The sequence below is a fragment of the Perca fluviatilis genome, chromosome 10, assembly GCF_010015445.1.
Source record: "Perca fluviatilis chromosome 10, GENO_Pfluv_1.0, whole genome shotgun sequence".
Classification (NCBI taxonomy): Eukaryota; Metazoa; Chordata; class Actinopteri; order Perciformes; family Percidae; genus Perca; species Perca fluviatilis.
In genome coordinates, this window is record NC_053121.1 from 3271827 (window position 1) to 3290924 (window position 19098).

The 19098-nt window shown below is 40.5% G+C and overlaps 1 protein-coding gene across 2 annotated transcripts; it reads right to left on the bottom strand.

Moving 5' to 3' along the window:
- Positions 1 to 1635: 1635 nt before the first annotated feature.
- Positions 1636 to 12953, bottom strand: zgc:92242 (uncharacterized protein LOC436899 homolog). 2 transcript variants are annotated; one of them, XM_039813698.1, is made up of 6 exons: positions 12755 to 12953; positions 9629 to 10064; positions 5272 to 5389; positions 4168 to 4273; positions 3843 to 4062; positions 1636 to 3038 (listed from the first exon to the last, which is right to left on the bottom strand). In XM_039813698.1, exons 2-6 carry the CDS (start codon positions 9807 to 9809, stop codon positions 2875 to 2877), a joined length of 789 nt encoding a protein of 262 aa, XP_039669632.1. In that variant the 5' UTR covers positions 9810 to 10064; positions 12755 to 12953; the 3' UTR covers positions 1636 to 2874. The 2 variants fall into 2 exon arrangements, with proteins under 2 accessions (XP_039669632.1, XP_039669631.1); XM_039813697.1 differs by having other exon boundaries at positions 4162 to 4273; positions 12755 to 12948.
- Between the last annotated feature and the right edge of the window lie 6145 nt (positions 12954 to 19098).

The window sequence follows — 19098 nt, forward strand, 5'->3', positions numbered from 1 at the left end:
CAATCTTGGTGGACCGTAGTTGTGGTTGTGACGTCATCATAGACTGTTCACTCATTCACATCAAAAGACACTCCTCACGTAGAAAGCAGACTGTTAAAGGGGTGGTTCAAGGGTCAGGGGGGCACATTAGGGTCACAGTAGTTCAGGTGATAAAGCTGGTTATCCAATAACTGTAAAGTTAGAGGTTTGATTCCCTCCTTGTTGAAGTGTCCTTGAGCGAAAGCGCACACTGCCCCTGATTAGGATTGGGCATCAAGAACTGGTTCCAACTTGGAATCGTTTCAGAAATTACCATTCCAAAGGAATGGTTTGCTTATTGGAATCGTTTTGGTTTAGAATCCGATCATCGGTTCCAAATTTAACATAAGTAATTAACTAAGTTTTGGTTTCCATAGAGACCAGTACTTCCAGGTAGGGCTGGGCGATATGGAGAAAATCAAATATCACAATATTTTTGACCAAATACCTCGATATCGATACCGCAATGATATTGTAGTGTTGACTATAATTGGTGCTTTCACAAAATATTTACACAATGAGATTTTTGATAAATAATCATCAGTAATGTGGATATAATGACTAAGTGGGTAAAGGCAAATTATAGAACAGTTACAACAGTCTGGTAAGTTCAGAAAATGACATCACTTTACTGTAACGCAGCCTTTAAAACCAGGAAAAGACAACACTTATGCCATATTACGATATCCATAATCTAAGATGATATCTAGTCTCATATCATGATATCGATATAATATCGATATATTGCCCAGCTCTACTTCCAGGCGCTTGTTGCGTTGCAGCCATGGAACACAGTAAACAATGCCCTAAACTGCAAATCACCATTGAATATCTCCTTTTATCTGTGAAATAAGCATGTGACCCGTTTCTACTCCACCCCGTAAAGAATCGGAATCGATAAGAACCAGAATCGAAAGGAAGAATTTGGAATTGGAATCAGAATTGTTCAAATCCAAATGATGCCCAACCAAAGATATAGTTACTTCGATACCAAAGAGTATAGAAGTAACGAGAGGCGAAACTCAATAGAACGTTGTGTTGCGTTCAGTCCAAGATGGCGGAGCTGCACTCTTTAGAATGTTCCATTGCAAGCTCCAGCTCGGTCATGGGTGCGTTTGTTGCAATGGAACGTTCTAAAGCACACGTGTCAAACTCGAGGCCCGCGGACCAAATCCGGCCCCTTGCTATTTTTGATCCGTCCCCTTATATACATTCAGGTTCACGATACATTTTGGCCCACCTACCTTTTTGTCACATTTCACAACGTTTTTTTCTGACATTTTTGACGCCTTTTCGTTTTTGGCATTTACTTCGACATTTTTGTCGACCAAACTGTAAGTGAGAAGACTATATGAGACTATATGAAACTCTATGTCTGGCCCTTGATGTGATTCCCATTTTCTAGCGTGGCCCTTAGGGAAGTTGAGTTTGACACCCCTGTTCTAAAGAGTGCAGCTCCGCCATCACAACGTTCTATTGAGTTTCGCCTCTCGTTACTTCTATACTCTTTGGTCCAACCCTGCTCCTGATGAGCCAGTCATCGGTGAATGTGTGTTCGTTGGTGAATATGTAAAAGGGATTGTAAAATCTTTTGAAACCAGCTTCACGACAAAGGCACTAGATTAGACTATTTACAGTCTGTTTATTATTCACCATGAAAAACCCCTGCACCATTGTGATTGATATACTGGATGAAGATGTTGCCAACCCTGGTGAAAGTCAGTGGTGTCGAAACAGTCCAGTAACACGTTACATACATGTAGACTACATTTAACCCTCCTGTTGTCCTCGGGTCTAATCTGACCCATTTTCAAAAAGTTTCTATATCAGAAATGTGGGTTTCTTTCCACCAAATTGTCAAAGGAATTAACGTGGATGGTTCCATACAACGCTCTTCACAAGTCAAATAAATGACCAGTCCACTACTTTCATTGAATTTGGGTGTTTTATTCAATTTGAAAGCATTTGGAGAAAATAATGACACATGAACGTTGAAAAAAGTAACAAAAATGTTGGTAAAAACCTTCAAAAACGCGGGGGGGAACAACAAAAACGTCAAAAAAAAATCCAATGGGAAAAAATCGAGCGAATCATCGGGAAAAGTGACAACTTGGGGAAATAAGTGTGCAAAAACGTCGGGGAAAAACTTTCAAAAAATTGTGAAAAGTGACAAAACAGTGGGGAAATCGACGGTGAACAATGTTGAAAGAAAAGTTCTTATTAAAATGTTGACCCAGAAAAACTAAAAGTTGCACGGCTGACGGGAAGACAACACGAGGGCTCAAACTGTTTAAAGCTTCTGAACAGCACAAAATCACCTGGATAGGAGTTTGATCAAATGTTACGTTTTAGATCCTGGTAACCTGCGTATAACTTCTGAATAATGAAACTTCATTAACACTCGTTTAACAAGTTCACCACAGTGTCTTTTCCACCTTGCGGTCAATAGTCTGTGGACACGTCTCTCTGCGTCTGCCTGTCAATCACACAAACCGTGAGCATATTTGAACTCGGCAACATTAAAGCTGCTTTGTTTTTATCATTCAGGTTGACTTAGTTTGAACAGCTTTCAAGTTTTTCTCTCTCAGTCTGACCCCCCTCTCCCCTCACCCCAGACATTTCTCTGTCTGTAGTTTCGGTCCATGAATCGAGGCCTAACACAGTGCATCTCAGTTCACCGCTCAGGGTTCAAGTAAGGATCCTTTTCTTCCAGTGCATGTGGCCTCAGCCCGGTCCATCAGTGTCTACACCTGAGCCGTTATGTTCTGCACAGGGCTCGTTAACAATCAGTCACAGTAGGCTCTGCCTCCGTGTGGGGTCCCAGTGGCATCTCGTAGCACGCTGGACACGCCTGTCTTAATGGATCAAAGGCGTGCTGCTTTTCTGCAGGTGAGCAGGTTTGGCAGGTATTGCAGGTTTGGTGTAGGCCCGAGTGCTGTGAGCATCGTCTGTGAATGCCTTCCTGAGCTGCGCCACGCGGCCTCCATGCTCAGACTTTTTCTCTTCACAAAACACAGTCTCTGAGGAGGGGAGAAAGGGGAATGTGTTGAGTTTAGTTTGTAGTTTATTTTGAACATGTAAAAAAAAAAATATATATATATATAATTTCCATTCCACTCCATTACAGACAGAATACCAGCTGAGATCAGTAGCATTGTTTTTTCAACCAGGGCAGCAGTTTTCAGATTCCATTATGTTCTTACATAATTGCAAAAGGGTTAAAACAGAGAGCTCAACACACAGCAATGTGCAGTACAACAAAAATATGTTTTTTTTTTTTTTTTTATTAAACCATGTAATCCTATTCTGGTACAACCTCAAAATACAATTATGAATCTGAAAATGAGCATAATATGGGCACTTTAACAAACAAAACATATGATCAGTTTATCACATATGATGCAATGGTGCAGATTAAAAAACAAAGTATACAAAACTGTTAAAATGAGCTCCACCTCACCCAGCAACAACGTTACATTCTGTTTACATGTTAACGCATTAGTGATAATAATCCAATAATGAAATGTATATTATAACACTGTGAAAGGGACTATTCTGCAAAAAGAATACATGTATTATTATTGGTGTATTAAGTATTTAGTACTTCAGTTATAGTTCATCTTATCTTATCCTTTCTTCTGATGGGTAAGGACTTTTGCTGTTAAAATGTCGGGGACTTTCACCTAATATGTATATGTTTATATTTACAATGTGGTAGTACTTCTAGCTTCACCTAATTAGAATCTGTAAATGAGTAAATCATAGGCTCAGAACACATAAATCAGGTTTCTCTCCACCTCTTCCCTCCTCTCTTGTTTTCTTACCTCTGTCCTGTGCGCCTGCCCTCTCTGTGTCTGGGAGCTTGTCTTTGAGCGGTGCCTGGTTGCCATGGCTACTAAAATGGGGCCTGTAGAGAGGAGTCCAGTCGCCGAGGTCGTACGAGCCTGATTCACTGTCGCTGTCCTCAGCGGGGTCCTTCGGTTCGCCGTCAGCGCTGCAGGAGTCCTCCTCGTCCCACTGCTCGTGTTCTGGAGCTGCGTCGTTCTGAATACAAGCGGGACACAATGTGACGGTAAGACTCTTGATACACTCTTCGTCCTACCCTCCCCACTTCAAACCCGCATAACAAACACACAAACTCACACTAACATCTGCGGGGGACAGCTGGATGTCTTGCTTCAAGCCGAGCTGCTGGGCCTCTCTTCCTGGCAGCAAGTCCACCGTCTGGACGCCGTTCAAATGATCCCCGTGGACTCTGGAAGCAAGAGCGTAACTTTGGGTTCAACATTGGTGGGGGGTGGTGGGGGGGGATTGAGAGCTCCACTTTTAAGCAAAATTGAAATTTTGAACGACAAACACTTCAATTTATGGTGCAAATGTCTTTATTTATGTAAAGGAAATTATAGTAGGTTTTTGGGGTGGGTTGCACTGGCCAGTTTTGATTATTGGGCCCCCATCCCCCCCTATAAATTACACCTATGCCTGGTAGACAAAGACGGCATTTTTTTAGTCCCACGGACAGCCATCCTAACCTTTGAATCAATCCTCCAGTTATATAGCAAATAACTTCTATAATCCAATTAGGAGGAGGAGACGGCTCGCTGACTAAGGCCCTTTAGTTCACTGTTGATTTTATCCATCCCAGTTATGTCATTTGTTGAAGGGACTGAAGGCTTTCTTAAGGTGGATGCTCTTATGTGTTGGTTTAGAACACGTGAATGAAAAAAAAAGAACAAAAAAAGCTTTAATGTTAAATGTTAAAAATAATTCAAAGGAATTGGCACATTCTGGACGTTGCTGCATCCGTGAAAACTTGTGGAAAAATTGGATGTTATAATTGAAAGCACATGAAAGAGATTTTCTCTGAAACCCATGTTGTCAACATGTGATGGGTGGACATGGTGGAGGTGATGGATCTCATTTCATGTCTATGCTTTTTTGAAGCAACAAGTAGTAGCTCATTCATTTCTTTTTTTTTTACACTAATTCAAAAATCGACCACCCCTTGTTCTCTTCAGCCTGCTGCTGCAAAGCCAATAATAAACAGCCAGCAAACAGATACTGTTGCTACGGAGTCTGCTTTCATCCATCTCATCACATTTAGGTCAATGACAAAAAAAGCCAAAATGAGTCAATCAGTGATGACAATGTGTGTGTGTGTGTGTGTGTGTGTGTGTGTGTGTGTGTGTGTGTGTGTGTGTGTGTGTGTATGTGTGTTTTAAAGCAGTTCTTTGTGTTTATGTTTGTGTCTACCTGTTATTCATGAGGCTCTGGAGGAGTTTGGAGGACCTGAACTCATCCACCTCTCCGATCACACAGACGCTCACATCGCCGTCCCGACCCAGCAGCCACTTCACATGCTTGTTGTCAGCTGGGGAAAAAAACGAAATGGGTAAGCTTACAATCTCTCCGTAAGATTCTGCTAAAAGCAGTCGTCTCATAAGTTGTTATTCTGGCTTTTATCCAGAAGGTGGTGCTGTCCTGTAAGTAGAGAGCTTGGGGAACCTCACACAACAGGAACAGCCTTTATCTCACTGTTAATCTGTTGCCTGTTTGTGCTCTCTCTCTTTTATCCTTTCTCTTTTTCTGTCTTTTTTTGTGAGTAAGTTCACGTGTGTCTCACTGCAAAAACATCATTTGTATGCAGGATATTGATAAACCATGTTTGAATAATGTGGGATCATTACAAAAGAAAAGGAAAACAGTTCATGCCAGTGACCTCCTTCCTGTCTGTGATCAGGCGGATCACATCAGGCCGGGGGGCAGTTTAACAGAAACTCCCTCCAAAGTTTGGAAACAGCCAACAGCTTGTTTAGTTTTGTTGCACACTGCATTCACTAAATTCATTGCAAATGATTAACTTGCGTAATAGCTTCTTGTTAGCTTACCTTCACCTCATAATATACAGAAATGAATTCCAAACACAACACACATTTATTCCATTACATTAACACCCACAGGGTATTTCAGGTCGTTACCTCATCATGACAGACAGAAAAGTAGTTTAGCCCGGTTTGCAATTGTCTTTTTTTTTTTTTTTTCGACTAGGGCCCGGCTGGGGCCGGTCACAGACTGATGGCAGCATTAATGTAAAGCCCAATAGTTTCTGTGATAACGGAATCATGGACGGAATTGTGAAATTGAGAATTTAAAAAAAGCTGTAAGACAGATTCCACAAAGCCGTACATTCAGTCAGTGCTAAAAGCTAACTGGAGATTTGAAAATAAGTCTACTTCTTAGTTTCCAATCGAGCCGCCCCACTGTGACTGTAGTTAAAACAAACAAAAAAGAAAACTACGTATTAAAAATACATTAAAAACTAATTACCAGTAGCTTAGGCGTGGTGGGGGGGAACTTAGGCCCGGTGGGCCACCAGGCTTGCAATACACTGGGGGCAATGTGACATCATGACTTTGTGTAAACATACACGTCACTTTCGTTATCTGTACGCATTTTGAGCTATCCGCGTGTATGTGTCTACGCTGTATACAGCAGACGGCACAACAACGCGCCACTTTCTAAAGCCACACGTGACACGCGGGTTGGGTTTAGGAAAAGAAGAACCGGTTGGGATTAGGAAAAGAAGAACGGGGTTGGGTTTAGGAAACGTAACACGCGGGTTGGGTTTAGGAAAAGAACAAACATGGAAAGGAAATATCACACGCGGGACACAAAAGAAACGTGACACACAGGACACAATCCCCACTCTCCTCGATGAAAGTCCTGTGTTTTACACATCCACTATGATCCCCCACTCCCCATTGTGTAAAAACAGGTGTTTTCCATGAGGTAAAACACCTACCATGACATCACTGATTGGGGGGGGTGTGGCTTGAAAATTCAAATCCTTGGGGGAAGTGTACAGCAGCACTTTTCTGCCAATTGGAAATTCAATGCAGATTGACCCTTTAAAAGACGCAGGAGGCTCAGAGAAAGGAGTCCACAGAGACAATCAGCTCCTAACAGTGGACTGACTCTGCAGATCTCTTAGAAACCAGCTAACAAAGACAGCTCTGTTTCTCTTCATATTTTAGGGAATGCCTTGTGTTTGTGTACGCAGCATATACGGGTACATTGTGTGGACGTCTCAGTCTGATGTCACCGGGCCACAGACCATCTCTGACATAAGTCATGGCCTGTACATGCAGCACACCTTCATGTTCACACACTTTAGTAATAACTGGGATTACAAGACATAGAGGCCATTTCCAGTACAGAAGTGAGGTATCTGCCTTTATTACTACCACACCTACAAATTTACCAGAAATGCAGCACATAACAAAGTCGTGTTTAATTGTGTATTTATGTGACATTGACAGGCCTGCGTGTCAAGATCGTCTTTCCCGACAACAGCTCAGTGAACAAAGACTAAAAAGACGCCTAACAGGATTGTATGTTGTGTAACGACAATACGCACTCAGCCACTCTCAGGTGACATGGCACAGATTGGGTAAACAAAGACGGTAATTTAATACGAGGTTTAAAGCACGGCAACGCCCCAAAACCACAGGGTTTACTCAATCTTATTCAGCTTTCCAACCACACACACACACACACACACACACACACACACACACACACACACAGGTTTGTGGCACTATCTTTGTGGGGACCTGTCATTGACATAATGCATTCCCTTAGCCTCGTGAGACCGTCCTGATCTCGCGAGCTCCAGTTTTCTACTCGCAGATCAGTCTGGCATCTTGAGATAGAGAAAATTTGGAGCCGTCCGCCAAACGACCAACCAATCAGTGTTGGTTGTTTAGGTGTGACGCAACGAGAAGCGACTGTTCAGTCTAAACAATGTGGCGGCTAGCGATCGCAGCTTTTTCAAAGTTGAAAAAGTTGTTTTATCCAAATTATAAAGTATTCCTTCATTGAAAGAAGAGCAAAAAACGGCACTGGATGCTTTTCTTGGAGGAAAAGATGTTTTTGCTCTTCTCCCGACTGGTTTCGGCAAGAGTTTGATCTGATTGGTTGATTTGGCCCGTCTATCACCAACATTGGTGGTGATAGACAGACCGTTTATCCAATCAGCTAACCCGGAAAAAATATATTGTTTAAGTATACTTAAACAATATATATATTGTAAAACAAGCCCACACACACGCACGCATGCACACACACACACACACACATACACGCTCATTGTGCAGCAGAATATATGACTGTGTGTGAAGTAAACACATTACTCAGATTGGTAACATGAGAGGCTGTTACTACACAGCTTGTGTATCGTGTGCACTCAGAAGATTTCTGGTCATTAATTAGTTGTAAAAGGGTTTAATTGTACAATTTTATAACATCTGAACAATATGCCACCTGCTATAAAATGTATTAAATGTGCACGTGCGTGCGTGTGTGTGTGTGTTTGCAGCTCCCAAAAATGGTAGTTGTTGATGGACTATGGGACATTATGTGAAAGTAATGGCAGTAATAGTAATTAATTGTAGAGTAAATACTCTCTGTATAGACTTTTTAAAATTGTGAATCTAAATCCACCCAGCCGTGTTCCCACCTCCACAAGACAACACTGCCTAGCAGCCAAAATCTGTGGGAATTTCTGATTTCAAATAGAAGATTTCAAATTTTATTGACTTATCCACTATTAAATCATATTTCCTGCAAATCTGATCTCACTTAATGTGTTCTCATAGTCTCCTCACTACCAGGATGCCATTCTCAGGGGAGGACATTTTAATTATTGAAATATATAATATATAATTGAAAGATCTTAAATCTAAAAAGTCTGGATCAATGGTAGCTACAGCCCTGAAACCAAACACATTCAGAAGGTTAAACATTTTGGGAAATAGGGCTTAGATCAATATCATTCTCACAGATCTATACATGAAATATGAAGCTACAGTCAGCAGCCGGTTAGCTTAGCGCAGCATAAAGACTGGAAAAAGCTTAGCACAGCTTTGTTGCAGAGGTCCAGGATGTCACTGCACCCACCCGAAAAATACGCCCCGCAAAAAAAACTGCAAAACTGCAACGTATTGTTTTTGTACAGTTTTTGTACACATTTAAATATCTGAGGAGGGAGCTTTAGCGGAGCTAGCAGGGGAATTTTGTTACCCTCAAACATAGCTAAGCTAGCTGATCCAGTCAGTATGCTAAAGCTAAGCTAACCCAATGCAGTGTTTAACCTTTTTTAACCAATATGAGCGTGGTATCAATCTTCTAATCTAAATCTCAGCAAAGAAGCATATATCCCAAAAAAATGTAAAGGTGGCAGATTTGATCTGTTATCTTAAATACTTGCATGTTGAAGAAATGTCTGATTTAAGGGGCAGATCATTTTACATGTGCTGCAGTCTGACATTTGGGCTGTGTATCTTTGTCAAATTAGTTGTGACACACTGCTGTTGTACTGTAAAGACATGAGACCACGTAAGTGAAGCTAGTATCTTTAACCTCATGTCAGAGTTACGTTACCGAAGACCACATTTCCCAGAAACCTTGTTCCTTCCTGCTACTTTGGTCAGTGTTTTCCTCTTTTGCATTACTGTAAATCATACTCATATACTGTCGTGTTATGGAATGAGATGTATGCGCTCTTCCCACCAGTGTAACCAGTGCAATAATACACAGCGTTGGACTCTACCTTTCTTCGGCTTGTTGTTGTTGTTGTCTCTTCCTTCCCTCTCCTCCCTCTCCTCCCGCTCTGTCCAGCGGCGTACCTGCTCCTCTCTCATCTTCAGGAAGAGGATCCTCTTCTGGTCCTCACTGAGGGCCTCCAGCACCTCGGGCTCTACCCACATGTCCTCGAGGATCTTAGCCAGCATCCTGCCTCGTTTCCCCCGGGTGTCAGAGACGGCCTTCAGCCCCTCTGTCTCTCCTTCTTCCAGTGGGTCGTGTTTCAGTGGTGGGGTGTGATCGCTCCTCTTTCCTCTTCCAGAGTCAGGTTCCCTTTTCTTTGATCGGGTGGTTTAACTGCTGGAGGTCACTGTAGTGTCCTTTGTCAAGTGCTCTTCCTCTGCTGTAGCAGTGTGTCGGCCTCTCTCACACTGGCACAGTGTGTCCGGATCGACTGAAGGTTGCTGTTGTGGAGAGAGAGAGAGAGAGAGAGAGAGCGAGAGAGAGAGAGATTATATCTACTGTATTGTTTAGTTCCCCTCCATTCAAGGCAGAACACAATAGTCCTGAAGCAAATAAGCCACAATAATAAACTGTGTGTGTGTGTGTGTGTGTGTGTGTGTGTGTGTGTGTGTGTGTGTGTGTGTGTGTGTGTGTGTGCGCAGTGTTTACTCTGCATACAGCGAGAATGCCGCTGTGCTTTCAAACACTAAAAGGCAAATAGGGGCAGGTTTAGTACGTCAACACAGACACACACACACAAACACAAACAGGGTGTCAATGATTGCATGCTATCTGGGGGTAACAGACATAGATAGAAAGCAAAAGACAGCTACAGTTCACTCGAATTATTGCATTAACAGCAGCTCACGCACGCATGCGCACACACACACACCACTCCGACTGTTTTTTGCACCTTATCAGCACACGTGACACAGATAGACATCAGTTAGTAATAACTCCATCAGGAAGTCCTAAGAGTAAAATCCCAGAGAACCTCCACTGTGTGGACATAGCATGTACATAGTTTAAAAGCAGTCCCCGCCCTGTACATACTTTTGAAAGTTGTGAAACAGTGAGTTGCTGAGCGAGAGCCAATAGGATTTGTGTCTGTGATAACCGTTGACCAATCTGCACTTAAGAGCAGTCTGATATTACGGTAACTCAGAAGAAGCTGGCAAATATGAAATATCACCCTTTCAGTTCATGTTTGAGGCGTGGCAGATGTTGAACCATAGAAATATACTAACCCTCACACTAGATATATAATAATATATAATAATTCTATGGTTTGAGTCTAAACTGAGCAGTAAAACAATCATGTTTTGCCTATAACAGCTGATGCAGGACTGAATGCAAAACTGACTAAAAACAACACCAATTTTACATCCCACGTACAAAGCTGGAAAATCCCTAAATAGAGTGAAGCCTAAAAAACGATAACTTTAAAAGAGATAAAGAACATGGCCGCTTTACTTACAATGACTTATATTGTGATATAAAAAGAGCAGCAGCTCATAAATCTATGTACCATGTTTATGTAGTAAAACTTAAGCTTAACATATTATGAAGCTTTATATATATATATAGCTTCATTGCATTATTAGTCTACTGTGGAACCAACATCCATTCATTCATCAACTCTCTCAAGTGTCTTTCAGTTGTTTTTCAGAGTGAGGTTTTTGTGATCCATGTTCTTGTTCGTTGTCTATGGGGTGTGTTTTCTTTTATTCTTTCACAATGGAGAAGTTGTGAAGCCCTTTAGGACTATGTAATTGAGAGCAATCATAGACTGTAAAAAAGAATCGACGGAGCTTCCGGGCCTTTAACCTCCATTCTATCTCATTTCCAGCACTAGTTGCAAAAAGAAGTCGGCTTGCATGGAAGTCTATGAGGAAAAAAACCCTACTTTCACTTGATTTATTTCCCCAATAAACATTTTCATAATAATTTTATGGTCTCAATCGCTAGTTTCAAGTCTTCTTCAATACAGCATGCTATTCATTTTGTATATTATAGTCCCATTTATTTTAAAATGGACAATAAATCAGGGGATGCTTAAGTGGCGTGGCTACACACTGACCTGTCAATCATGATAGAGGCTTAGCAATGCTAACCATGGCCCTGTGTACATTAGGATAGCAGTGAACTTGTTTTTGGGGTGCTGTCTGTGTTTTTATCTGAAACGCTGACCCTCTCACTCTGTTTTTACTTCATCAAAGTTGATGGGAACATTTTGGTCGCCTAAAAATGTCCTGTTCAGCGTTCGGTAGCACCTTGCCAACCAAAGCTAGCTAGCTAGTGCTAGCCTTAGCTGGTAACTTAAAGGACCATTCTGGCGCAAAATGAACCTAGGGGTTAATAACACATGTGTACCGAGTCGACCGTTCTCTGGAACATGTTTTCACGCTAATCGAAGGTGACCAGTTTTAGCACAAACCTCTAATTAGCTTATAACGCTAGTTATTTAAGGCAAAGTTGGCAGATTTTCACTGATGCTACGCCATTATTTTTACAGTCTATGAGAGCAATACAAATGAACTGCACCTGACTTGAAGAGTAACTACCAAACAGCCCACTCAGTGGCAAATTGCTCCATTTTTCTGTAAAAGAATCTCACCTCTGAGGAGTCTTATACCTGCACAGCTCCTGGAATTAACTGTGTACATTGGAAGAAGGGCATGGCAGCACAACAGAAATATTCAAATCAAGACATAAACTAACCAAAGTGATCACAGACAATAACAACCCACACTGGACACTTCAGAAAACTGACATCACACGAGGAGTAAATGAGAATATAGCAAATCCACCTCCACACGCTCAGCTCTGTTATTCAAACATAAAGGCATCCAGGTCTGGCTCTGCGCCAACGTGCGAATTAACCCGAGATTTGCTTCTGCCTCCGCTCACATGCAGAGAAAAGAAAGAAAGAAAGAAGGAAAGAAAGGCAGGGAGACGAGAGAAAGGTATGTGCGCTGCATACTGAGAGAAGAGTTTGAAAAGTCTCTCAGTCGTGAGAAAACACTGGCCATCTCACAGCAACAGAGGAGAGTGTGAGAGATAAATGAGCTCAGACAGGCCGTAGAATGGCAATCACAACAAAGACAGACGGAGAAAGAAAGAGAGTACAGAGGAGGGAAAGTGGACTTACTCAGTGGCTGCCAGCCGGTTGCATCTCCCAGCACTGTTCTGAGTTTCAGCGCCTCTGTGAGTGTGGTGTGATGAGTGTGTGTGTATGATGAGTGTGTGTGTGTGTGTGTGGGATCAGAGCAGTCGTCAGCAGCAGTGGTATGCAGGCTCAGCTCCAGTCTGCTGCATATGTACTGAATAGGAGTGGGACGGACTGACATCACTGCATTTGTCTTTTTTCCCTCCTCCTTCCTACTCTCCCCTTCCCTTTCTTCTCGTATCCTATTTACATTCCTATAATGCAACGAAGGCATAAAACAACAATTGGTTAAATATTTTCATGTTTCCAATGCTATAAATAACTTCATCACATGCTTTCTGATAGGCTCCCTTGTGACATTTAGCTACGTTCAAGGACGCAAGGAATGTAATTGCCCCTGACAGGCTCTGTGAACTTTCCGTATGTAGCAGCATAGTCTTTTTTTCTCTTATCTCTGCATAGTTGTGTTTACCCCCACTTCTTACATTTTCTTCCTCCAGGAAGTCTTGCTGGCTTCTTATGAAACCATTGATCACAACACCACATGTGCAGGAAGGAATCTGGCTATTTATTCCACAAGGTTTTTACCGTCAACAGGTTGTTGACACACTTATCATGCCAGAAAGTCTTTGTTTTGTGGTTGCTTTGCCAAATCAAATGAGTCCAGCTGAATGGTGTCAATGTAATTCACATACCCCCAGACTAATTATAGCTAATTCTAATTCTATACAAGTGGATTCAATTGATATGCAGATGACTCACCTGTCTCCTCTTTGTTTGTTACTGACCTGTCTGGGTGTGACCTACTGGGAGTGTTTACGGTAAAACCTGTTGTAAATAGTAGGTGCTGTTTCTTCACTTGCATTGTGTCTTGTTTGGGTTAGTAGGTGGCTGGGGCTAACAAGTCACAGTTACGTCACAGAATAATGGTAAATTACCAACGGAAAAACACAAGAGTAGATAGAGATAGAGGTGTGAATCTTCACTGATCTCCCGATTCGATTACGATTATCGTGTCAGCGATTCAATTCCATTCGATATCTCGATGCATCACGATGGGTCAAATACATTTTTCTGTTAAAGCCATATAGGATTCATAGCTTTTCAAGCTTCAAAAACAAAACATTCTGCAGTGCTCTAATACTAAATAAATTGGATACATAAAACTACAGCACTGAGCACATGGCACTTCCTGAATGTGCAAAACATAACTGAATATGTAAACAGAAATGTTGTCAGGCCTACATTAAATTGTAAACAGAAATAATCGATTATGAGCCTGCCGATTATCGATGCAGCATCGTCCATGTCCACGATTCGATACATCGATTATTTGATTAATTTCAACACCTAGATAGAGATTATTTTTTTCCTTGAAAGAAACAATGTTTTTTTTGCCAATATATAAATATTGATGTATCAATAATGTATTATTTCAAACTTTATGTTCCATATTTCTTGAAATGAAGGCTTGCCTGTAGACAGACCTCGCATTTTCGCATGTTCAAACTGTAACCGGACTGACAATGATGGTTTGTTACACAGAACCATCTGAGAAGCCATCATTGGAAACTGTTTGGGAAAGGGCAGGCCCTTTCAAAATAACACTTGTTGAACCATCTATCACGGGGCCTTTGTTTTAAACCAACAGTCGCCTCTCTGTGTAAACCACGGCAGTAGCTCCTCACAGTAAAAATGTATACGCTTCAAGCATCAGGATTTATTTTTTTATTTTTTTACCATAAAATGATTCATTCACATTGTAGAAGGGGTAAAATAATAATATTAAAGGGTTGAATATGAAAAATATGACGCTTTATAAAATATTAGCTATAATAATCCATTTAAAATGGTGTAAGAGTGAGATGAATATAATACATTGTCTAAAAACATAACTTCTGCTCTGACTACGTATGTGATAACTAACAAATGCATGATTAAGAAAAGTGTCATCAGTTCAGTGAGATTTCCCCAAAACTTCCACGGCACTTGGCATTGCGCAAGATGAAACCACAGCTGTCATCAGTCAACACAGTTGGGTTTCCACAAAAACTGGCGTTTTCAGTGATACAAGACACCCGTCTATTTATCTCTGTTTGTCACTGCATGGTATCAGGGCAGAAAGCTCAAGGTCTACTCCCACACACACATGAATACACACAGCTTTGGTCTGCTATTTTTTGTGAGGACCAATATGCAGTCAATTCATACTCCTTAAATCCTTAAAGTTAACATCTAACCCCAATTCTGAACTAGGGCTGGACGATATGGAGAAAATCAAATCTCACGATATTTTTGACCAAATACCTCGAAATCGATACCGCAACAATATTGTAGGGTTGACTTATGTTGTTATGCTTTCACAAAATATTTACACAATGAGATTTTTGATAAATAATCATAAGTAATGTGGATATAATGACTAAGTGGGTAAAGGGAAATAATAGAACAGTTACAACAGTCTAGTTAGTTCAGAAAAGTACATCACTTTACTGTAATGCAGCCTTTAAAACCATGCCATATTACGATATTACAATGTCCAAAATCTAAGACAATATCTAGTCACATATCACGATATCGATATAATATCGATTTGCGCCTAGCTCTAGTCTGAACCTAAATTAAATATCAACTTCACTAGACCTTATTTTAACCATAGCAGGCGTAACCATAGCCATAACTCTTACATTTTGCTCAGGAATAACCCAGAATTGCAGTACAATTGGTCAGAGTGAGAACGTTTCTGTTGGTTTTTACGTACTCTTTTCCTTATCTTAATAGTGTCCTGAGGACATTCTCAAAAAGATAAAAGGAGGAGCATGCATACATAAGCAAACACACAAGCTTTCCCTCTGGGGTCAAGCTCAGGTCTGCCAGGAGAAAACAAAACTGTGATCTACATTCAATGTTTAATCACATTAATCATCATGTAACAGTATGATACTTTCTTGGTCCGTTTAAGAGCAGCAAAGGTGAGCTATCTGTATATTTGTGCATGTTGTGACTTAAGGTCAATATACAGTATGTTTGTGCACATTACTAATCAGACTTTAGGCCACACCGGTGCTATTAACAGGAATTTTTAAGTACCAGGAAATATTACTTATCTATTCCTAGTCTGTCACGGTCCTACCTTTATATTGTCTTGGTATGGCACACCTTGGGAAAGTCCCGGCTTGTATCAAGGCATTGGCACTGTATCTGAATCCATGTGGAGAGCATTAGACATGTCACACTCAAATAGTAATTCTGCATGCACAGCACCCTCTGCTGGAGGAATGGACGATAGCAAGTCAATAAGGATCCGACGCAGGGCTAGTCAAGTCTGCCTCTGTCAAGTACAAGACCAGGACTAGTCGAGACCGAGTCATAAGAGGTTCAAGTCCAATTTAAGACTAAGTCCAAAAAGGTTCAAGTCCAAGTCAAGACTGAGTCAATACTGAGACAGAAATAAAAGAAATCCTCTTCAAGACCACTTACTTACCTGTTTATAATTTATGTGATGTAAGAGACAGTATCACTTCTATTTTAAGATGATCATTGTTCTTTATCATTTTTTATAATCAAGTGCAGAGTAACACACTAGGTTCAAATTAAGCCATATTATTTACTCAAAGTATAAAATGGATTTGTTCCCATTCTTGAACTTATTACTTGTACTAAAGAATTCATAGTACAAAGTGCTCGCTGACATTGTGTCTGTGGCCAAAATGAAAATGATTGATACCTGATGATTGAGGTAGCCTTCTGTATATGATGCAGCCAGGTCTGTACCAGGCGACCAATCACAACGCCTGTTCTAGATGGATTTTAAATTAAACTAATACCTGTTTTCTGAACGAGCGCGCTTCATAAATAGTTTTGTTTTGAAAGAGGAAGTTACTTTAGAACAAAAGCATACAATGCTGGACTCGGTCGAGACCAACTAAAATATTTGGCGAGTCCAACGGCCGAGTCCAAGACAAGTCTGAGTCCAAATACCGAAGAGTCCAAGACGAGTCCAAGACGACAGAAAAGCGTCCCGAGTCCGGACTCAAGTACTTACAGCCCTGGTAGCACGTATGTCTGGTGAATGAAACTAAGAACAGTTATCTACATAAAAAACATTATACAGCACTCTGTAAATGAAAAACTGTCATATCAACCTCATTGTTACATTAGCTGGTTATTGTGTTATGCTGTATGACAAATCTGATGATAAAAATGTGATGTTTTTGAGTTGTAAAGAGAGAATGAAAATGTGTGTTTGGTGATTTCATGAATATCACAGGAGTGTCAGTTGTCGTTGAAGTTGAGTTGATTTTTATTTTTGGGGTTTGGGCTATCCTTTAAAATGGTTCCTTATGTTGCTACTTTTGCTCATGTTAACCTTTAAGCCCCTAGCAGATTAATCCAGCCCTGCTCCTCAGTCAGTTTTAGGGGACGGTCACCAAAAATACACAGTCAACATTTTCCACGACCTTTGACCTCTTATATTGACCATGCATCATAAGACAGAAATCAAGCAGAGGCATCCAATATGTCGCTGTTCTCTGCTGAGACCATATCTGCATAATCTAGATTGTCTGTCTCTGTCGTGGATTTAGCAGTCAGGGAACACAGGTTTAAAGTTCAAAAAGTTGGGTGTATTTTCCCAAAAAAAAGATTCAACAAAGCAAATAAAGGCAAAGAGTTACAGGGTCCCTAAAAGAAGTCAATGAAACATAACTAGAAAATAGAAATAACGCTACCAAAACCAAAATGTTAACTCAATTAGCAGACCTTTGAAAGAGACATGAGGGACACTTATATACCAGCTGACCAAACCAATAAGCACACACAGGGGAGGAGAACTTGGACAAGAACTTAAATTAGCAGAAGGAAACCCTGACCCCCCCTCCCTGCTGTCATCTTTCGGTATGGTCCAAGGCTGGGGCCTCTGCATGAAACCAGGCTCCACCCTTTGTCACATGTTTTGTTGGACCAGGAAGAGAACTCAGCAGCCAGGTAACTCAAAAACAAAGAGGAATTAATTCATATCAAATTAAACTAAATAGCAAACAAGGTAAACTGTGTGCTAGAAACTGTGTATTGTTTAGGTGCTAATAAAGTAATTCTAAACCAAACAAACTGTTGTTTTTGATCTACTAATGTGACTGCAACTTAGCTAACTGAACATGTGGTAAAGATGTGGCTGATTGGATTCAACCTTAAAAACTCCACCACAGTCTCCATATGCTATTGATACAGTAAATAAAAAAAAAAAAAACAGCATATGGAGACTGTGGTGGCTTAGAATTACAATACATCCCAAGTGACACCAACAGAATTTGCTGAGGAAGTCCATTTTCTCCTGTAACTACAAGATTGTACTTCCCATCATGCTTTAGCGGGCCTGATTCAACAACATGTTCAGGCAGATTTTTTCCATGGCAAAATTTTTGGTATTCCAAAATGTTCTCCCTCTCAACCGCTGCATGTTTAATGCATGTCTTCCACCGACATGGAGCCAGCTCTGTGAAGAGGATGTGCATTAGCATGGATTCACATGAGAGATGCATGTGGTTAAACAGACTGCAAAGTATTGCTTTAGTCCCCAAAGTAATTTAACTGGCAGTACAAGCTGTGCTGGAGCATGCACCCTTGGGTGGGCAATGTAACGTGCTACCATGATACCGTATGTTGACTATTTTTACATTATTTGCATAATGAATTTTAACAATTTTTTAGCTGATTTTATTATTGTTACACTACATAGGTTGCTATCATCAGGCATATACAGCAATGTAAGCATCTATTGTAGATAGTAGTTGCTAATGTTCTTGAATTATATTCAGGGAACATGTTACTGTAATCAGGCTTTGTATGGGGTGGAAATTAAGTCCTGCATTGTGTGGGTATAATCAGGGGAGCTGGTTCACTGATCACATTTCATATATATATATATATATATATATATATATATATATATATATATATATATATATATATATATATATTCATCAAACCGCAGTTTTTGCAAGTTCCTGCAATTTTTGCAAGGTGATTCCCCCAACACCCTGCTTTTTTTAAACTTAATTTCCAAAAATAGTTTACAGATATTCAGTCATTGCAATAAGTAAACAAATAAGATACAAAAATATAACATATAATATAATATTAAAAAATAAAAATAATAGTCGTAAACAGAGTGAAAAAAAGATACAAAAGAGACAGACTTTCAAAAATCGACAGCAGGAGCACTTAAAGAAATTTGAGTAGACATCAGATATTAAGATCGCTTTCTTATTGGATACCAACTTAAGAGACTCAAAGTACATGTCAAATTCAACCTCCAACACCTGCTT